Here is a 19,760-nt window from a genome sequence, read left to right as displayed (position 1 = left end):
CTGTCCTGGCCCATAACGGTAACCACGCTCCACACCTGAACTTTAAGCTTCTTGTTGCTCCATGCCGAACCATTTACCTCTTGCATCTACCCGCCCACTGTAACGTGCTCGCTGATACCAAATCCGTATACCGAGTTTTGTAATACATGCATCCACCGTCATCTCGTGTTCCAAATATCATACAACAATCATGTCGTATCAAATCATTCATCCCATTCATCTATACTTGTAGACGAAAATGCGCGCGTTTCTTTACAATTACGCGTCGAAGAATTTTATCTTTTTTTACATCTTTTTCTTGTTTCTTTTTGTGATGTTCTCTTTATCTCCCTCGTTTGTTTGTTTTACCCCCCGTGATTACCCCCACCACACACTATGACGACTGGATTTCTCTTGCGCTCGCCCATGTTGGAGTTTTCCCATTTTCTTCTTTTTGTGCGTGTGTTGTTTGATTGATGTAATCTGACATCGTTTTGTCTATCGTGTATGCACGATTGATTGATGTATAGAATGGGAATGATTAGGGATACAAGATGCACGTGGAGACTATTGAATTGAATACTCGAAACTTTCGTAGTCCGTGAAAGCGATATCAAAGCATAAGGAGCTGAAGAATCATTTGATTTTAAAACGTCCTGAACGTCTAGTAGTCAGGGCTCCATCCTACCAAGTCAGTCAGCGATCAATCAGACTATAATTCGGAACACGACCAAAACTCACCGTGGTAAATAGTCGCCAAGTTCACGATATCCGTAGCCTCCGCTATTAGTTCATTGACTGTGTACTCCACGCTCAAATCCTTTCCGAGCTTGCGTGCGACGCCTGCAAGCGCACGATCAGCAGCTTCGTCTGCTGACCCACTCTGTAGGTCTAGGCCGATGGCACCGAAGCGGGACACATCCCGGGCAACTCGGGTAGGCTCCGCTGTGTTGTCTTGCACTTTTTTAATCTTGAGCTCGCTCGCCGTCCTGTTGGGGGTTAGTCAACGTCGAATATGGGGAGGAAAAAGTAAACATACCAGGAATGCAGCGGATCGTGTTTGAATACCTCAAGCACGGTGAGTATGACGTCTGACCTGTCACGCAACACACGGAGGGTTTCTTCTGCGCAGCGTTGGAACACGCCTTGCGTCCCGCACTTCCCCATCCCATCGACCATGTCCCGTGTCATTCGGAATGGTACTCTTTCTGGGATACGCAACAGTTTTCCCTGTGTAGAGTGAGTAGATGCTTGGTCAGACACGATACAAACGCACCTGGTCAAAAGCGATCCCTAAATCAATATGCACTACCTCTCCCGATCCATTATCGATCAATATATTCTGTACATGACGATCCCCGAGACCTAGAATGTGCCCTACGATGGAAGTGGTAGCGACGCTGCGAGTGTATTTAAGACGCATGGCAAACCAGTTGATGGGGGTTTTATGCTTCTCGGTAAAGTAGTGCCTCATCACGGGTTGAGTTCGTTCGCATATCAATTGGAAGGTTTTGACCATCGCCTCGGTCTTTCCACCGTGTTTCTCGCGCGTTTGTTTTAACATCGTTAGGATCTGTGCGTGTTTCAAGTCGCCAGGACGGTACCTATGAGAGCGTGACTTTCAATTTTGCAAAAACGGAAAGTAAGAATAGATACCTGAGATGCGCTTCAAGGAGCCATTTTTGGAGGGGGATGGTATTGCCTACGAACTCGATGACTCCGGCTTGGGTGGCGAGAGGTAGAACTTTGTAATCACGGACGTTAAGATTCCGTCTTCGAGTCTCTTTATCGTAGCGCAACACCATGTTGCACAGGTGGAAGACTTGCTCCATGACAGCATCCTGCCGCATATCATCGTTGCCCTCGCCTTTAAACTGCAGAAATCCCTGATGTTAGAACACGTATAAAATTTGCGAAGATGACGGACGAGCTGTCTAAATTGCTCCCCATTGCTCCCATAGCAGATATTGATTTTCGGGAGGTTGACACCTCCGGCTGTGGTAAATTCTGGGTGGTAGCGACTGATCCAGATACAATCATTGTACTTGAGGGTTGGATCGATGGGTGTACGGCAGGTGATGACAGGAACCTGAACGTCGCGCAGTTTCCGAATGGGTAAGGCATCAGGAATGAGGAACCCGTTATTGGTTTTCTTTATTGCAGGATGCTTGACGGGATATTTGGCCCATTCCAGAGAAGCGCTACAGACCTGCTCAATCGATCGAATCCTCGCTGTTTGTGTGGGATCGCTGAGCAGCCTATCGAAGATGGCGCTTGCAGCTCCACCGCGATCGGACTGCGATGATGCGAGCTCAGATCGTGAGGAAGTCCTTCGTACACCCTGGGTTTGTTCTGGACGCAAACAGAATACCTGGTACAGGCTGTGGAAAGGATGCTCTTGACACATGCGCAAGACGAGTCCTTGAAGATTGTGTTGGTTCTTCGGGATCTCTGATGAGGATTTTGACATGCGAGCAGACAACTGATGAGAGAGGAAGACAAATTTGCGGGAGGGCACGCGATCGAGAGCGGCTTTGAGCTTGTCCTGGATACCGAGGTCGTCGAAATTCGCGAACCAAAGGGATGAGAACCGGATAGGACCATCGTCATCAAAGCGATCGGAGGAAGCCAAACAGCGAGAGTACATGTCAATAGCCAGTTCAAGGAATGCGTCTCGCGCCTCTGTATGGCACGCATAGGTTTTCAAATCTTCAGCTAGTACAGTTCTCGCCCTTTTCTGTTCTTCAACTAATACCAGGTACTCGTTTGTTCCTTGTTGAGTTTTCTGCAGCTGGCTCTCTCTCTGTTTGACCTCCTGTTTCTTGCGCTCTTTATATATGTGCCAGCGCATGGCGTCTGACGACTTCAGGATCGAATGATACTGTTGGTCTGCGAAAAGTGCACACTTGCGGAAAACGGTGGCACATGCGTGATCGCGAACGTCCGTCCGCTTCTCGGCTGCGATGGCGAGCTCGACGGCAGGATCAAAGAATTTGCGCTTTATGTCGGTTGGTTTTTCTAGGCATGCCTCGGCGATCCAGTCTCCCTGTCAAAGACATGAATAACCTGCATTATTACAGAAAAAAGGAACGCACTAGTCGGGCGAATGACAACGCCTTTTCTATCGCACCATCAACACCCAAGTCCTGACCATTCACCAAGTCCTTGAGGTACTGCACTGCCAGCTTTTGCTCCTTCTGGAGCCACAGAACGTTGGCAAATTCACGAGCAACTTCGAAGCTGGCATTGCTCTCGAGCCGTTGTGATTTTACGATAGAGTTCAATGCCACTTGCAATTGATTAGATTTCCGAGCGGCAATGGACAGGCGAACGAGGCATCGCTTCTCGATGTCTAGAATCCCACGGACAAATGGCGTAGCGAGACTGCCAATTTGCTTTCGTTCCTCTCTCTGCCTGACCGACCGTATCAATGAGATCCTCGTTGCAAGGATCTGTTCCAAATCGGTAAATCTGTCGTACATGGAAAAGATTAACGCAAGCTAGATTACAATCATTGTCACAACTTACTCAAAGTCGGGATTAATTTCATCGAGCTTGGGCAGATTGCAGATATCTTCTGACTTGCTTGCAAACTGTTGCTGCATAGAATGACTCCTCCACTGGGTAATCTGACCGAGACACATTATGTTGCGAGCGACCTCGCGGATACCTGAGATGTTCTCAGTGCCAAGCTGCCGTAGGCGGGTCATTTCATCGTCAAGCGAGCTGCGAACAATCACATCTACTACCCGCGGGTCCCGTTCCCTATACACTGCTCGCAGCGCCTGATAAAGCGTGGCTCCGGAACTATCCCCTGTATTGTCGGGCAAGTCCCAGGTCTCAGTACGCCAACCCAGCTGATAGCACATGGCAGACGAGGAATTCCTCGTGTCAAGGCCAATCTGGGACGTCTGAAGAGTGCCGATGGCAAGACGGTCAAAGCCGAAAGCATGGAAAGAACTGAGCAGACCGTCCGTGTCGACTGCCTCAGGGCTTCCAGCCTCAAGGGCAGCACCATGAAAACGAAATGCTTTCTCCCACTGCTTCTCATGATGAAAGCGTTTGATGAGGAAATGCCGTAGATCAGCAGTCTTGATCCCGTAAAATCCATCGGGCTCGTCGATATGACTGTAGATTTCGAAAAGGAGATGTTCTGTGCCTGCTGTATTGTCCATGTCCAAGGACTGGTACTCTTCCGCGAGCTCGAGGAATAAAAGAGCAGTCGTGTACGCGCCGCACGTCACTGCACTTCTTGCAAGGAGCATGTAATCGATATCAAGCCATTTGTCGTGAGCCAGGGAATCATTTGTGCCTTTCGGGGAAAAGTTGCGAAGGTGAAGCACGACGCCGACAATAGACCTTAAGCAGGACAAATGGACATTCTTCAACACCAGCATGGCGCTGAAATATTCTGACAGACGAGATTTCGAGGGCATCCCCTCTGATTCTGGCTGATCAAGTTCGTTCTGCAGCAAAGTGTGGACCAATACGGGAAGCATTTCATCGGCAAAAGAAACGTCGCACTCCAAAAACGTTGAGAATTGTGCGTAAAATGGGTCTACAGCACTAAGCACGTCGCTCAGCAAGATAGCCAGCTCGCTGATCCATTTCTGGAATTCAGACTCCATATGACACTCGACAGCCGCCTCAAGTCCGTCAATGCCGCGGACACGCTGAGACTTCGCTTTGATTGGATATTGTTGGAGATATTCCAAAGCAGTCCTCGATTCGACAGGCCAAGATTGAAGGAGCAGCATGTCTGACGAAGAAGCCGACACAACGGATCGAAGGGTGGAGTAGGCGAGACTGACTTCTTGTGGTGAGTTTCCGTCCATCATAGCAAGCAGCGTCTGAATGATCACCCGCTGAGGTGAAGATTCCATCTGTAGCTTTTTTGCACTGCGCCGATGTCGTCCCCGCAATGTTTGTAGAAAGGGCTGTTCACTCCCGAAGCTGTAGATATCCCCATTGTTTGCAATCAACAAAGAAGCGAATGCATCTACATCGTCAGGTTGGAGCTGGTCTCTGGCAGGAATGAAATCCTTCAGGCGCCAGAAATCTATCTTAGCGAACTGCGCTCGATCATAGACGCGCTGCTCTGCGAGATCTCGGAGCCGTCTGACAAGGCGGAACTTGTTGGACGCAATACGATAGTCGCTCAAAATCATCGAAAGACCATCCGCAGTGATGTCCTCATAAACTGACAACAGTTCAGACGATGGCTGATGTGGCCAAGCTGATAGGGCGTTCATGACCTGCGACCTGATTTTGGAACTTCGGCAAAGCTCGAGAGCTTGCCTGTCTATCCAATGCAATAGACCCTTCCCCATGTTCGCGATTTGAACGTCATCGGTGGCCAGTGAATAATCATGAGCCTGAGCGCACACCCGAATGAGCACATCAGGAAACCTTGGATCCACTTGAGACGTCAAAAGATACATGGTAAAGCCCCATTCGAGGAAAGAGCGAGCCGCCTGTACGAGGTCCGCCTGAGCGAGAAGAGAAGTTGCTCCATGAATCAGAGTGTGGAGTAGTGTAGGTTCTTGGAAGTCCTCATGACGGACCGCTACTAGAAGAGAAATGCCATTCAGCAGGCGGATCTGCTCATTGACTAATGGTGATCTTTGGACTTCAGAGAAAAGCTGGTGGAGAACATGATAGGATATGGCTTTGACGTGATCGCGGATCGCGAGAGATATGCACCAATTGAAAGCTCGGAGGACAGTGGATGAACCAAATGCAGGAAGATTCGGTATATGGAGGTTGAAGTCACCCAAAGTTTGGTACCTGGATAGAGCCTTGAAAACCTGAGCGGAATGGCTCGAATCATGCGCCCTGACTGCTTGCATGATCGGGCCATCAGCGGAGAAGTCCTGGTCACCTAGGCACCGTATCACTGCTGCTGCAATGCTCGCCGCATTTTGCTCTACACAGTCGTTGAAACCCTGTTCTTGGCCAAGGTCAACTCCCTTGACCTTCAACATCTTTTTCAATTGCTCCGGTGGCGTGTTATGATCAACTTGCCCATCATCCAGCCAAAACACAAGTTGGAATCCAATGAGATCACCTAAGCATTCCTGCAAACCATCCGCAGCTGTCTTTTGAACTGCGGCACAGTGAGCCAGGAATAGTCGGCGGCCATGATCCACCGCTTCTGAATTTCCGCCTGCCATGACATTGGTTGGCGTGAAAAGACGGAAGGTTGCTTCTGCGCATTCCTTTCGATCCCGATAACCAAGGAGTTCAGGAGAAAGACCACACACGTCCTGGGAAGCCTGTCGAATGGAGTACGCAATCTGTGAAGCGTAGGCTTCGAAGAGGTCTGACAGTTTGGCGAGTCCAAGTCTCTCAGAAACGCCAGCCAGAGTCGCTTGGATATGTTTTGTGTAATGTGAGCTATGGAAGGCTGCTTCGATCAAGTGCCAGTAGGGCCCACGCCTCACAGCGGAACTCACGACCATGATATTGCCGAGGCACAAAGTACGAGTGAGCATTTGCTCGTAACTGTGTCCTGATTGTCAGTGATTGAATAAGGAAACAATTCAAGACCCACTTCGAGAGATCCTTTGTCAACCCCTCTTTAATAGTATTGTACATATCAAGGGAGTTCTGACCAGCAAAGCGAGCCAGGGTGAAGAGACAAGCATTCACGACTGCAGCCCGGAACCGTACACGGATATCTTGATCCATGTTCAGCATTGGAATAATGGTAGAGGGTCGCTCTACAGGTTTATTCTGGCATACTGTTGGCCAAAAGGATTCGGAAGGATCTTGGGCGATATACCTAGCGAAAAATTGGGAAGCGAAGTCGCGCATTTTCCATGAAACAGATTTCCGCTTTAACATGGTATGACTGAGCCAACCGCATAACTCCCGGATATGCTCTCCGACATCAGTGTCCGCGTTTGACTTCTGGAGCCAAAAATGCGAAGTGGAGTCTAGTAAATCAACAGCCATAAGCTGCAGATCAACATTGCGACCATGAGTGTGCAAGCGAAGAAGATCTCCTAATTTTTCAAGGAGCGCGCTCAGAGCATCGATATCCAGGCTCCAAACCCGCCGTCGAACTGATCCTAGGACTGCATTGCCTATCAAGAGCAGTCTTTCTGCGGGACAATGGACTATGAGCTTCGTCAGCTCTTTGTCGCGCAAAACTTCCGCAGACGAAGACCGAAGGACAGGAGTTGTCGCGAGGAACGTGATACATAGGTCAGCAAGGTACTGGTTCGCAACGGTAATGTCACCATGAGCAGCATCCTCTTGTGTTGGTAACCCTGTGTGAGTTGTTATGATATCGCCAAATCCGTCTGGATCTAGAGCATGAATATCTTGTGCTCCTTGGCGAAGTTGGCCTGTCATAGTGCGAAGAGATTCCCGAAGGGCTTCAGAAACCGCAGAGAATGCATCTTGAATCTGAAGATTTGTCAACAAATTTAACACTGGTATGCGGCGCAGCGAGAACCCACGTCTGCATTTGCCCAAAAGACACGCTGAAACAGCCGTCGAACTGTCTGAGAGTGATGTCTCTCAGAGAAATTCCGTTTCAGGCCCTTGAGAGTATGCGATCTAATGCCAGATCCGAGACCCGGACCAAGCATAGCTTCCCATTCCTCGTTTGTACTACGCTCCTCTCCATTCATTACCAGCGGCTCCAAGGCGTGTAATATCAGCACGCGTTCGTCTGCTGTCCATCGTGAATATGTTAGGAGTGGTGCAAGAAGCGACATTACTCGGCCGGCGGATTGCAGAACACGTCGGTTACACTGCATTCCATTCCATACAAGCAGGGTCTCAAACGCAAAGGCGGTCACAACAGCATCCAGTGATTGACGAAGCTTTTCAGCAGTGGGGTGGACGTTGCTTTCCTTGAACGCATCCCACTCAACTATGAGAGATTCCATCACTTTGAGCAGAGACGACGTTACTCGACGCTCGCGCCCTCGAGGCTGAACAAGCTCGGAGTCGATAGTCAACTCGCCATGAACAGAGCTGTGCGTAAGTTCGTCGCAGCCTGCAGGTACGGCGTCCTTGCGGAAGGAGGGAAGTTGAGCATCAAGCAGGAAATCACGGATGACTTTGGTCTTCCGCTCTTCCTCCATGAGCACCACGATCGCACAATCGGGGAGTATCATGCGACAAAGAAGATCGCTTCGCTTCGACATTCCACATATACTCTCTAGCAATCCAAGGATGTCACTAATGGCGTGAAGTGGCATCCGGGATTTCCCACTAGTATCCTTTACCGCCTGGCCAGCACCAATTCTCCAATTATCAAGAAGCCAGCTAAGAACCTTCTCCTCTAACTGCATCCTGTACAGCCTCACATCTTGGCTTGCAACACGCAAACATTGCGCCAAAAACATACACACAGAATCATATGGAAATGCAGGGCCCTGCAGATCCAGATCCTTCGCCAAGGTTTCGATTTCGATCAGAATTCGCTGAGATGTTAATAGGAGCTTGGAATGGAGAATAAGTGTGTGCGCGGTATGACATGCTGCCCTGCAGACCACAGGTACGTTGGCTCTGCGCATGGCATGAGTCCACACAGAATCCCAGACAGCGGAGTCACGGACGACAGCTGCAGTCCGTGGGGTGACTGATGGTGACTGAGTTGCACGTGAACTCAGGAGGCCATCTGACTGTGCAATTGCGGCGAAGCATAGGAAAGTCCAGGATTGGATGATGGGATCATCGACGGAGACAAATCGCAGCAGAGTGTTCATTACATTCTCTTGAAGTTTATTGTCCCTGTGCAGGCACGACCAGTACTGATCAATGAAAAATAGGAGAACCTGGAGATGATACGTCCGAACGCCGGAAGCGGTTGTCGACTGTATGGAATGAAGAAGAGATGCTATAGGGTTTTCACGCTTGACACGCTTTCCTAGGCCTCCTTCACCGTCCGAAGTATCAGCATGCTTCCACTCAGAGTGATCGAAGAGCTGTATTATACCAGTCAGTTTGCGTAAAGTCAATTAATGGATGGGAACTCACCTTCTTCGCACAGTCAGCTTGTAGCTCCATTAAAGCCCACGCAAGGGCTTGAGAAGAATCAAAATGCCATCCGGCCCTGAATGTGTGAGCGACAAACACCCCACATCCGTAGTTCTCGGTGTTGAAGGGAAGTACCTCAAGCCTCAAAGAGTCGAGAGACAGACTGTCAAGACCTCGTCGACTCTCAGCTTCACCGTTCAGGAGGGTCCAAAGTTTGTACACTCCATCAGCCCAAGCGTACGCTTGAAAGCCGCCATGTGCAGCTGTTAAGAACGGGAATAACGTCCTCAGAATACCAACCAGACTTTCCTTCATGCGCTTGTTCTTCGTACCCCATAGTCCGACCAGTTGATCCCACGTTGAATGAGCGAAAGTTTTAACGTCCTTTGTCCGATTCAGGCAAAGATGAGATAATACTGGCTGCAGAGCCAGAAGGTAGTCGTGGTGAAGGGATGCGTCACTGGGATAGCGTTCTATGAATCGTACCATGCGTGTCAGGATAGATGATGATAGGTTTGGCACATCCTCTGAGAGGAAGGGAGCTGTAGGAGAGCGGAACAAAAGGACAAGTATGGAAGCACATTCGACTTGCTCCAAAGAAACCGAATAGTGTACAGAGGCCTTAAGCAACCTTGTACTGTGCATAGCACCGGGGGCAGGCGTGGAACTGTGTTCCCTCGCCTTGCGCTTGCGCTTTTGTGTTGATGTAGAAGGCTCGTAATCATCACCCTCGTCAGAGTCATCTTGGTACATGGCGGAAAAGTCTGCCTGCATGCTTTCATCATTACTCTCCCCCATAAAATCGTCAAACTTTCTCTTTATCGGATCGTCTAAAATGATGTTGAAAGCCAATTCAGCTATGCTGATCCAAGTGGCCGCGTCGATGTGGTCCATGTGTGGCGTCCAGCCGAGGAGTATCTTGGTGGTCTTGAGATAGCTAAGAGCAAGCGGTGTGTACAGCTCTCCACGGTAAACCATCATCTGTAAGAGATGAGCTAGAAGGGGTGTCAGGACTTTGGTAGTGAGCCTGCTGTTGCTTCTCTCTACTAGCCACCGAACGGTGGTGGTGGCATCCCCAAGTCTACGCAAGGCTGCTGAACCTGTCGATGCATTCTTACCCGACGCAGCTTTCTTGTCGTATTCAGCCTTTTCACTGGCAACTGCTGTGAAGAGGGCCTGATACACGACCAGCCAGGCGCGTCCCTCCTCGAGATTGAGGACAGCATCGTCGCGTGAAAAAGCTTCTTTGAGAGAAATTATTCCTTCTTGTCGTTCCTTGACTTTGGAGCTTTGCAGAAGCTCGACGACCGCCTTTAACTTGGACATTATAGCTTGAGCTGATGGCAGCACAAGCAATTCCGATCAATATTGGTTCAGTGGCGTAATCACGTCCTGATTAAAATGTTTGGTTATGTTTGGTAGAAATGTCGAATAATATAAAAAGCAAAATTTCCTTTTTTCTCTTCTCTTTATACATATCATTATGGCCTCTTTCTGCCCGGACAGTGCTTTATGCTTCTACCCTGTACCGGTTCTGGTGAAGTGCCCAGACGAACGGTCGTCTCTGCGTCTAATCAACGTCGAGATAGGCAGTTGAGAAATGCGGATTTCATTCTTCATGAAATCTGACATGGTTATACTCTGCCTTACATATATCTTCAAAGAATCTTATGCTGCTAGTTTATCATACTTGTTGATGTAGCAGATGGATCCAGGTCCGATTCACCAGTCGAATAGGATACTTCTGATAATCATTTATTTTCGAGCACCGGGTGACACCATGTCTGGCCAGCGTTGTGGCCTAAGTTGATATAATAAGCGCTTTTCTGCACGAGTCACGTGGATGGCGCGTCCACTGACTTGTCAGGCGCGTCGTTCGTTTAACGCGTTCCCCAATTCTCTCGGACGACCACTTCACTTCAAGTTCGCGCACGGCTTGTTTTTAACATCTTTCCTTTCTTCGACAAAATTTGACGACGCTCCAATCAATCTCTAGTCTTTGTCATAGTTCCGACTTCTACGCACCGTACGAGTTTAACGACCAACATGTCTAATGGAGGCCAATCATCGCTTTCGGGACTGCGCACAATCAAACGTGACTGGTCGCAAAGCAGCTCCCAGTCTGAAGATCGTATTTCATGGCCGGCCACCCAGCCCACCCAATCTCAGCCTTCAAAGGCACCTAAGGCTGAAGCTCGATCACAACGTATAAAAGATATCCAACTTGCGCTTGATGCACTCACAGGGAAGCAACCGCCCGGAGAGCGGCCAGAAATCAGCACTAAACAGATAGCGAACGGGACCAAACGACCTCTCCCACCTGCTCCAGATCCGCCACCAGCAAAGAAGCGTCAGCTTCCGCCCAGCTGGAATGAGGACACGCTCTCTTCCTCATCCAACTTCAAGTCTTCGAGCAAATTTTCTTTGCCAGCGGTAAAGTCTATGTCGTCGACACCCGCTGGCTCGTCATCGAAACCTAGGTCCGGTCTTGCTGGAGTGTTCCTTAGTCAAGAACAGACACAGATTCTTCGTCTTGTGGAAAGCGGAAATAGTGTGTTTTACACCGGTAGTGCTGGTACGTGGTAAACAAACTCTCATTTTGTGATTTTGCCTCAGTATATGCTGATAAGGTACTGGGAAATCGGTCTTGCTCCGAGAAATTATTCGCACATTGCAAAAGAAATACGTCAAATCTTCTGATGCTATTGCCATTACTGCATCAACGGGTGAGGACGCATATACTCATTGTTTGATGTTTTCTGACATAATATGGCTAGGAATTGCGGCATGTAACATCGGTGGTGTCACGATTCATTCGTTTTCAGGCATTGGTATCGGAGAAGGCTCAGTGGAGGAGCTCATCAACAGAATCCGTAAGAACAAGAAAGCTGCGTCGAGGTGGTTGCGGACAAAGGTCCTCATTATCGATGAAGGTACGTTCGTTTAGCAACTACAGACCTCTACCTTGTATGTATCATATGATCAGTTTCGATGTTGGACGGAGACCTCTTCGATAAACTTGCACAAATAGGCAGCTTGATACGAAAGTCCCCAGAACCCTTTGGAGGAATTCAGGTTCGCCTCGCAGTCCGTTTCATTCAACACCACTAAAACTGACTGTTAGGTTGTGGTCACTGGCGATTTCTTTCAACTACCCCCTGTCGGGAAGGGTACTAGTCAGGTCAAATTTGCTTTTGAAGCTCAGCTTTGGAGCCAGACTATCAAACGTACATTCAATCTGAAGAAAGTCTTCAGGCAAAAAGATCAGCGTAAGGAGGAAGAGATCAGTCAAACTGCTTATATGCTGAACGGTCTTCAGAATTTGTTGATATGCTCAACGAAATGCGTTTCGGGCGACTTTCGCAAGAGTCTATTGCCCGGTTCAAGGCTTTGTCACGACCTATCAACGATGAAGATGGTCTAGGAGCCACTGAGCTGTCAGTCTTCTATTCAATTTGACGGCTGCCTTAATTGATTCAATGCAGCTTCCCTCGTCGAGAGGACGTGGAAAGATCCAACAGTGGCCGCATGTCTCGTCTTCAAACGGAGCAAAAAGAGTACGTTGCTTCAGACAGCGGCATGGTCACCGACCAAACCCAGCGCGACAAAATGCTTGCGAACTTCATGGCACCGAAGAGACTTGTTCTTCGTGTCGGTGCCCAGGTCATGTTGATCAAAAATATCGATGAAACACTCGTCAATGGCAGCATGGGAAAAATTTTACGTTTTGTTGATCCAGCGTTGTATGGGACCGACTACGATGATGTTGATGGTAGCGGGAATGCAGGAAAGCCGAAGTCAGAAAGGAAGAAGACCGGGACGACGAGCATGTTAATGCCGGTCGTGGAATTCGCAGTGCCAAACAGAGGGCGCAGGGAAGCTCTAATTACGACTGAAACCTGGAAAGTCGAGTTGCCTAGTGGAGAGGTACAAGTAATGAGAATGCAGGTGTGGCGTTTTGATTATCTGATTATGCGCGCGCGCCTAACCCTTGGTGGTAGCTGCCCTTGATATTAGCTTGGGCAATGTCCATCCACAAATCGCAAGGGCAGACACTCGAGAGAGTCAAGGTAGACCTTGGCAGAGTGTTCGAAAAGGGTTCGTTGTGGTAGCCAATTTCCGTCTTCACGCTTGGAGTAATCTTTCCCATCCAGGACAAGCATATGTCGCACTATCTCGAGCAACAACTTTGGAAGGCCTGCAAGTTCTGAATTTCGATCCAAAGAAGGCGAGAAAAACTTATTATCTCCCTGTACGCCCGTGCTCACCCCCTCCAGGTACAAGCACATCCCAAGGTTGCTGAGTGGAGCAAAACGCTCGAGACTATTTCTGCGGAGTGAACCATTAATCAATGGCATCTGAATCATTGGCATTTTTCTCTTTCATACCATCATTGACGTATTTGTTTCAATACCACGCACATAGAAATTGACCACAGAAGCCTACCTTATGGTCGTATATGTAGTTATATTCATGAGTGCAAGGTGTGCTCGATAGTACTGCTGAGTTATCAGCCACGATTGTAGTTGCTCAATTATTACGGGATGGACGTAATTGATACCGAGCCGGCGGCTATTACATTGAATAAATTCAAGTCTTTGAGTTCAGAAATAAATTCAAGTCACCAACCACTTGGTCAGTCTTACTCACGTGCCCAGTTAAGACTTCAAACGTTTTAATCTACTCTCATTTCACCTACGATATCATCCTTTCTTGTCCAGAAGTAACCGAACGGTTTAGTAGGTGCTAGTTGAAGGCTTTGAAGACTTTAAGCATTTCAAAACTAACTCAAATGTTCACTCCAGACCCACTCAGCCGTGATATAATCCTTGCCGGTCCAAAAATGACCGCAGGCAGGTCTGCGCTAACATCGAAAGCTCAAACAGAAATTGACGATGAACTCGTGGCACTTAAAGAGACAATGCGAGCTCTTCGAACCCGCCGAAACAGTCTTTCTCCCATATCCTCCATCCCTCCAGAGATCCTGGGTACTATCTTCTTCCATCATGTTCAGCAGACTCAGTTTATGTATGTTCCCGATGCCCCTGCTGTCCTTTCATGGCTCAAGATCGGACATGTTTGTCGCTACTGGCGCGAAGTCACTCTTGGGACACCGGAGTTATGGGCTACTCCGTTTCTTGCTTCCTTAAAAGCCACGGAGGAAATGCTCTCGAGGTCTAAAATGGTTCCCTTGAAACTGAAAACTGGTCGACGATATCGTATGGACTGCGTGCAAAAGATACTGATGCACTCAGGGCGTTTGCAAGAGGTCTCTCTCCCACTTTTCAGTCCCATCCTCGGTAGTGGCACCATTCACCACTGCATAACAGAATTCCTCGACAAATTATCATCTTGTTCCGCTCCCAAACTACAATCGCTTTTGTTGGAAGCAGGGCTTAGTCAAACACCACGGATAGCAATCCCGACTTCTTTCCTCGCGCCCAACCTCCGCAGCCTCCAAATCAAGAACTGTGATATATCATGGACATCTTCCATCCTCACAGGACTCACTGTCCTTGATATCAAAAAATTATCACCGGAGTATCTTCCGACCTTAGACGAGTTGATCTCTGCGCTTCGTCGTATGCCTGCACTGCACACTCTCGAGTTAGACGATGCTCTTCCGACTCTTCCCCCCCAAACGACGTCACTCCCTCGTGCACCTCGTGCCATGAATGTTCGACTTCCCCACTTGAAACACTTACATTTGGCGGCGAAGACATTGGAGATAGCCAATGTGCTAGCTCACATTGAATTACAGGAATCAACAACAGAAGTTCGACTTGCATGCGGAGGTTTTTCAGGGAGTCCGAGTCATCAATGGAATTTGAGCCGTCCCATCATATCTCGCGCCTTGAAAAATTGCTTCAAAGCCAATCCAGATAAGTCTAGACAAGCCCCGCGTTCCATGCGACTATCTAGCACTAGTAGGGGCATTTGTTTGCACTTTAGTGCGGTCCGGAATCCTTCATCATGGGCGGGGTCAACGTCTTGGACTTATCTGGATTTGGATTTGTTCGCTGCGGCGGAGCAGTCTGTCAGTCTTGAATTTGACTTTCCGGATGATATGAGGAGGACAATCCTTTGTGACTTACGAAAGGTTATTCCTCTTGGGAACATCGAGGCCATGTACTTCCACTTTTGTTTCCCTTGTTGGGATGGTTTCTGGACTGATGTTCTTGGCTGCGGCGCTGCTCGTAATCTTGCATACATGCACATGCACGGACCACGCCAGGCGCTTGAAGCACTTCTTAAATCCCTGCGTTCACGGAAGCACAGTGTATCACGACGCGCATACTGGGGTTCGCATCAAGGACCCATTTTTGCCCCAGTACTCTCCCATCTCGTCATTTACGGCATGGAGTTCAGCTCCTGTGTGCGGCCCTCTGATCTCCTCGACGTGCTCATTGATCGCGTCAACGAAGGCCGAGGGTTAGATCACCTTGAGTTTGTTTCAACTACGGGTATACTCGCCTGCGACGTGGAATTGTTGCAAGAGGTGGTGGCTGATGTGAGCTGGGATGAATACGAAAGTTCCTACGAAGATTCCGACCATGACTATGACTTATATGACAGTGATTATGATTATCCAGTTGATTACGGTTTCTACAGTGACCACGGATACTCCTCCTGAAATGATTCTGTCGGATACTTAGTAACTATGCTCAAATAAAAGCCGGAATTCCAATTATTCTGGGTGCATTGTGTACTAGATGGTTGTACTTGTAATATTCCATTCTGTAGTGCTTTGTATTGGCGCTGCGTTGAATATGACTGAGTGGACCATGATTAGTCTCGAGACGGGGGAAGTTGACTAATTGATTGTGAGACTCTGCACTTGCGAATGCTGGCACACGTCCCCAACGAGCAGGCGCACCGACCGCTGAGGTGGCAAGTGCCAATGATGCGGCTGATCTAGAAATACTATGCTTAACAAATATTGTCGAAGCTCTTTCGAAGGCCGTATGTTACCTTGTCGATCATGCACGCCACGACGGTATGGATGTACTATGCGTCTCGCATAGGCTAATATTATCACTGGGCAGATTTTGAGCAGCCGCGTCAGAGATTAGTTATGTAAAACATCACATGAAGTTCACGCGTTCGTTCAACAGTTGCCTTCCTTGTCGATCAGTGACGATGTGAATGTATGGACAAACGACTCACCTCGCATAGGTCAGTTGATATTATAGTGGTACTGGGGAAGGTAGTTGGAGCATCTGTCCATCATTGATTTTGGCTAAACATAAAAAATATTAACATAACATAATGAAACACATTTCAAATGACGGCAGGACTCCGGACACACTAGGCTATGTCTAGCGTCGGGACGACAATGTTCCAGAGTTCCCAGTGTAACGAAATCCCTTCCTATGCATAATGATATAGCTAGACAACAATATCCCCTTCTCACCAGTTCTCGTATAATCATTGTTGAAGATCAAATCAAAAAGATTAGCATAAAGACAATACAAAACGCAAAGCAGTGCGAGAGGAAACATAATATCGTCCTGCCGATAAATCCCGGGCATCGCATCACTTGGTAGCCTCATAATTAATAAACCGAAGTCGGCCATGGGCTCTGCAACATCTTCTCATTCAAATACGCATAACGCAGCACCGGAAGCACCGAATCCGAGAACCGCGTAAGTTTGCCAGACTGGCCAGGAATAATCCGTAATACTGTTGGTCTCAGTATCTGGTCGTTAAATGAAAGATTTCGCTTGCAAATTCCAAATACGAGCATACTCTCCCCCTTTCTTCATGAGTTCATCGTGCGTCCCTTCTTCCTAGACAGTTTCTTCGATGTACCTGCGATGACCATGTCAGCAAGCATTGGTGTTCGAGCAAACAAAAACCCACAAAATGAGGTCCGCATGTTTAGTGAGATTTCCAAACCGGTGAGTGGAAAATATCATAGTCTTGTTACCCCTCAGCTTCCGTAGACGCTCGAAGAGACCTATTTCCACCAGTCATAACTACATCTTAATTGGCATCTCGAAGAAACAGGGCAGCGCACCATATTCGGCTGTAGGATCCAGGGAGGAACTCGGCTCGTCGAATAACAGCATGCCAGCGGAAGACTCAGTGTCAGGAACCAATGAGCGCATTAATGTGCGGGAGCTATTTGAACATTGCACACCGACACCTGAGAAGCCAAGGTATGGTCACGTACATTGCAAGTCGCTGTGCCTGCCCGCCGCTGATTTGAAGATTTGAATTTACGGAAACATGGGCATCGCCAGTGGGATCCCATGGCGGGGAGTCAATGGGATACCCGAATAGCGTCGTGGTACCTTCAGGGAGGTTCCCATGGTAATCATACACGGGACGGTCGAGGTAGGTATCGAATCCGTGAGGGAGCTCGTCAATGAATTCCTCCGCGCCGCCGAGACGGGCAGCCTCGCGAACCTTGTCATCGTCATGTGCGAGGGCGGGGTTGCCAAGTCCGATGTTATTGCGCACCTGCGTGTGCGTCAAATATGTCGCTTCCGGGGTGCACGAATATGGCTTACGGAGAGGGGAAATTCCGAGTAGTCTTGAAAGAGGATGGACATAGCAGCACGGAGGTCAGCAAGTCTGAAGGCTTTGATGTCACGACCGTCAACGAGAATGGTACCCTCTGTTGGGTCGTAGATGCGGGAGATCAGTTTCAAAATCGTACTCTTTCCGGAACCGTTCACGCCAACAACGACCTGCTATCGTGATTAGAGAGCGCCACAAGAGTGGATGGACTTACGCATAGCTGACCAGCCTCGATCTTGAATGATACATTCCGCAGAACACACCTGTCCCAACCAGGGTACTGGAACGAAACATCCCTGACACATGCATCAGAAATGATTCTATGATGCAATGAAGACAAATTAACCTGAACTCGACAGAAATACCATTTGCAAGAGACTGTTGGTTCTCGGGGAACGGTTCCGTGCCATCCACAACCTTATTCTGTATGTTCTCTATCTCATATACCTCACATATTCTGAACACATTATCCGCAAGGGACAACGTCTTAAATGACAAGAGGTCGATGTCACCAGATGGATCAAAGGCATGTGTGATCCATATGAGTGATGCCAAGGAGAGGGGAGTTTTCATTGGATTTTTCACTATGCACAAGGTGAAGACGATCTAATCGAGTTGGTCGACTTCCTCAACTCTGAGGTCAACTCCACGTACCTGAGGTAGCACATACATTGTTTCTTGGAGGATGAACGAGATGCTCAGACAGTCCCTGAAAGAACGACATTCTTCTAGATCTGGGAAATTAACAGCATCGTGACCGATGCGCTGAGATGCTTCGCGAAATCCTGTTCCCGACAAAGTCAGTATAAGATTGTTCAACAATACGCGTCGACATACGTGCACTGATGTGTTCGCGGAGGTTGCCTGCAACAAGCTCCTGGCGATGTAAGAGCCTGGCAGCGAGTCTCTTCAGACCTTGCATGTGAACAAAATCCTCGTTGGTCGTCGTCGCGGCCCAAACTACGTATTTGGCTTTAACAAAGGCTTAGAAGCACCAGCTGTTGACGTACCCAAGGATCTGACTACTGCTTTTCCCGTGTTAGCCCAAGGCAATATATATTGCAAAGCACTGAGAACCACAAGAAGTAGACCATCCTGTTGTTTCCACATGACTGTACTCAGAACCGAAAGCTGAGAGAGCAGACGAATGAATATCACTGCGATGTCCGTCAATGACTGGATAGTTTCCCAAATTAACACACTAGGTAAGTCATATTCGAGGTTCTGTAGTGCAGTCGTTTGAGACAAAGTTTGAAATTCGGGCAGGTCGAGGCGAACAGCCGAGTGGAACATGCGCTCGGTGTGGAAGTGTTTGATATATAACCTCAGAGGGGGGGTTATGCGGGCTAGGGAATACTCGAGAAAGCGCATAGCGACGGTGCATATAAGACGTGCTGCAGCAAAATGCACGAGCACCGTTGTGTCCACAGTGCGCGTCTCCATTGCGGTCTCTACCTAGTGCAAGATAAGTTGGCAGTACATATGAGAGTAGAAAGGACATTACAAGGCGGAGTAATTGTCCAGAGTACCTGCACAATGATGTTATGAATGTACAAAGAAGTCGCCTACATCGGACGTACCACAGGGAAACAGCGGGTATGAGGGAAATTAAAACTTGTACCACAAAGTATGCAGGGAGAAGCACGGAGCACCGTCTGATGCTGAGTACATCTTTGAACATGCGAACTAGAAGTGGAGTGCTTTGGATTATTTGGGCACACATCTTCAATGTCGGCGAGGCTCGTATGCGTGTTCGGCGTTCCTCGTAGAGATCCCATATACCTATGCGGGTATGCTTGTAACGACGAGCGTCCTTGTAGTCGAATTCTCCTGCGTGCGTGTTCATCGGTCTCTCTCTCCTGATGGTGGAAAAATGCTAAGAAGGACAAAGTCGGAAAACATCTGGAATGGCGGTGCCCGTCATACAGGTGTCATGTAATGACACTATCATATGATGCGACCGTCTTGCAACCCAAATTCAGTTAGTTCTCAAATGTGTCACTCGTACAGCCTCAAACCTTGGAAAAGCCAACGATCTTAACATTGTGGAAGCTCTTTCGAAGGTCGTATGTTATCTTGTTGGTCATGCACGCCGCGACGGTATGGATGTACTATGCGTCTCGCATAGGCTAATATTATCACTGGGCAGATTTGGAGCAGACGTCCGCGTCAGAGATTAGTTATGTAAAACATCACATGAAATATGAAGTTCACGCGTTCAGGTTCAACAGTTGCTTTCCTTGTCGATCAGTGACGAT

General features: G+C 48.4%; 4 protein-coding genes across 4 annotated transcripts; 2 read left to right on the top strand and 2 right to left on the bottom strand.

The window, feature by feature from the left end:
- Positions 1–643: 643 nt before the first annotated feature.
- On the bottom strand, positions 644–10,319 carry EDB93DRAFT_1335156 (uncharacterized protein; the record flags this gene model as incomplete). Its single annotated transcript, XM_041455303.1, has 11 exons — positions 8,977–10,319; positions 7,446–8,924; positions 6,533–7,392; positions 3,508–6,483; positions 3,075–3,450; positions 1,907–3,025; positions 1,636–1,853; positions 1,256–1,583; positions 1,019–1,209; positions 721–968; positions 644–663 (listed from the first exon to the last, which is right to left on the bottom strand). Exons 1-11 carry the CDS (start codon positions 10,300–10,302, stop codon positions 644–646), a joined length of 9,141 nt encoding a protein of 3,046 aa, XP_041311509.1. The 5' UTR covers positions 10,303–10,319.
- Positions 10,320–10,814: 495 nt separating this feature from the next.
- EDB93DRAFT_814603 (PIF1-like helicase-domain-containing protein) lies at positions 10,815–11,997 on the top strand. The gene is made up of 3 exons (XM_041457571.1): positions 10,815–11,551; positions 11,607–11,702; positions 11,754–11,997. Exons 1-3 carry the CDS (start codon positions 11,023–11,025, stop codon positions 11,921–11,923), a joined length of 795 nt encoding a protein of 264 aa, XP_041311508.1. The 5' UTR covers positions 10,815–11,022; the 3' UTR covers positions 11,924–11,997.
- A 1,771-nt stretch (positions 11,998–13,768) lies between these two features.
- On the top strand, positions 13,769–15,610 carry EDB93DRAFT_1246818 (uncharacterized protein; the record flags this gene model as incomplete). Its single annotated transcript, XM_041452506.1, has 1 exon — positions 13,769–15,610. One exon carries the CDS (start codon positions 13,769–13,771, stop codon positions 15,608–15,610), a length of 1,842 nt encoding a protein of 613 aa, XP_041311507.1.
- A 1,072-nt stretch (positions 15,611–16,682) lies between these two features.
- On the bottom strand, positions 16,683–19,348 carry EDB93DRAFT_1078717 (P-loop containing nucleoside triphosphate hydrolase protein; the record flags this gene model as incomplete). The annotated part of the gene is made up of 12 exons (XM_041445403.1): positions 16,683–16,766; positions 16,830–16,936; positions 16,985–17,100; positions 17,153–17,442; positions 17,493–17,672; positions 17,717–17,798; positions 17,849–18,108; positions 18,157–18,287; positions 18,340–18,462; positions 18,513–18,957; positions 19,007–19,031; positions 19,083–19,348. 12 exons carry the CDS (start codon positions 19,346–19,348, stop codon positions 16,683–16,685), a joined length of 2,109 nt encoding a protein of 702 aa, XP_041311506.1.
- Positions 19,349–19,760: the final 412 nt, after the last annotated feature.

Source organism: Suillus bovinus (genome assembly GCF_016758785.1).
Source record: "Suillus bovinus strain UH-Sbo-P2 chromosome Unknown EDB93scaffold_7, whole genome shotgun sequence".
In the NCBI taxonomy this organism is placed as follows: Eukaryota; Fungi; Basidiomycota; class Agaricomycetes; order Boletales; family Suillaceae; genus Suillus; species Suillus bovinus.
The sequence above is the reverse complement of the archived record's forward strand: the minus strand, read 5'-3'. Positions and strand labels throughout refer to the sequence as shown.

Excerpts from the sequence above, each read along its gene's own strand:
- EDB93DRAFT_814603 (XM_041457571.1), top strand. The coding sequence starts at position 11,023 with ATGTCTAATGGAGGCCAATCATCGCTTTCGGGACTGCGCACAATCAAA. Across the intron at positions 11,552-11,606 it reads GTTTTACACCGGTAGTGCTG|GTACTGGGAAATCGGTCTTG; the intron begins GTACGTGGTAAA and ends TATGCTGATAAG. Across the intron at positions 11,703-11,753 it reads TGCCATTACTGCATCAACGG|GAATTGCGGCATGTAACATC; the intron begins GTGAGGACGCAT and ends TAATATGGCTAG.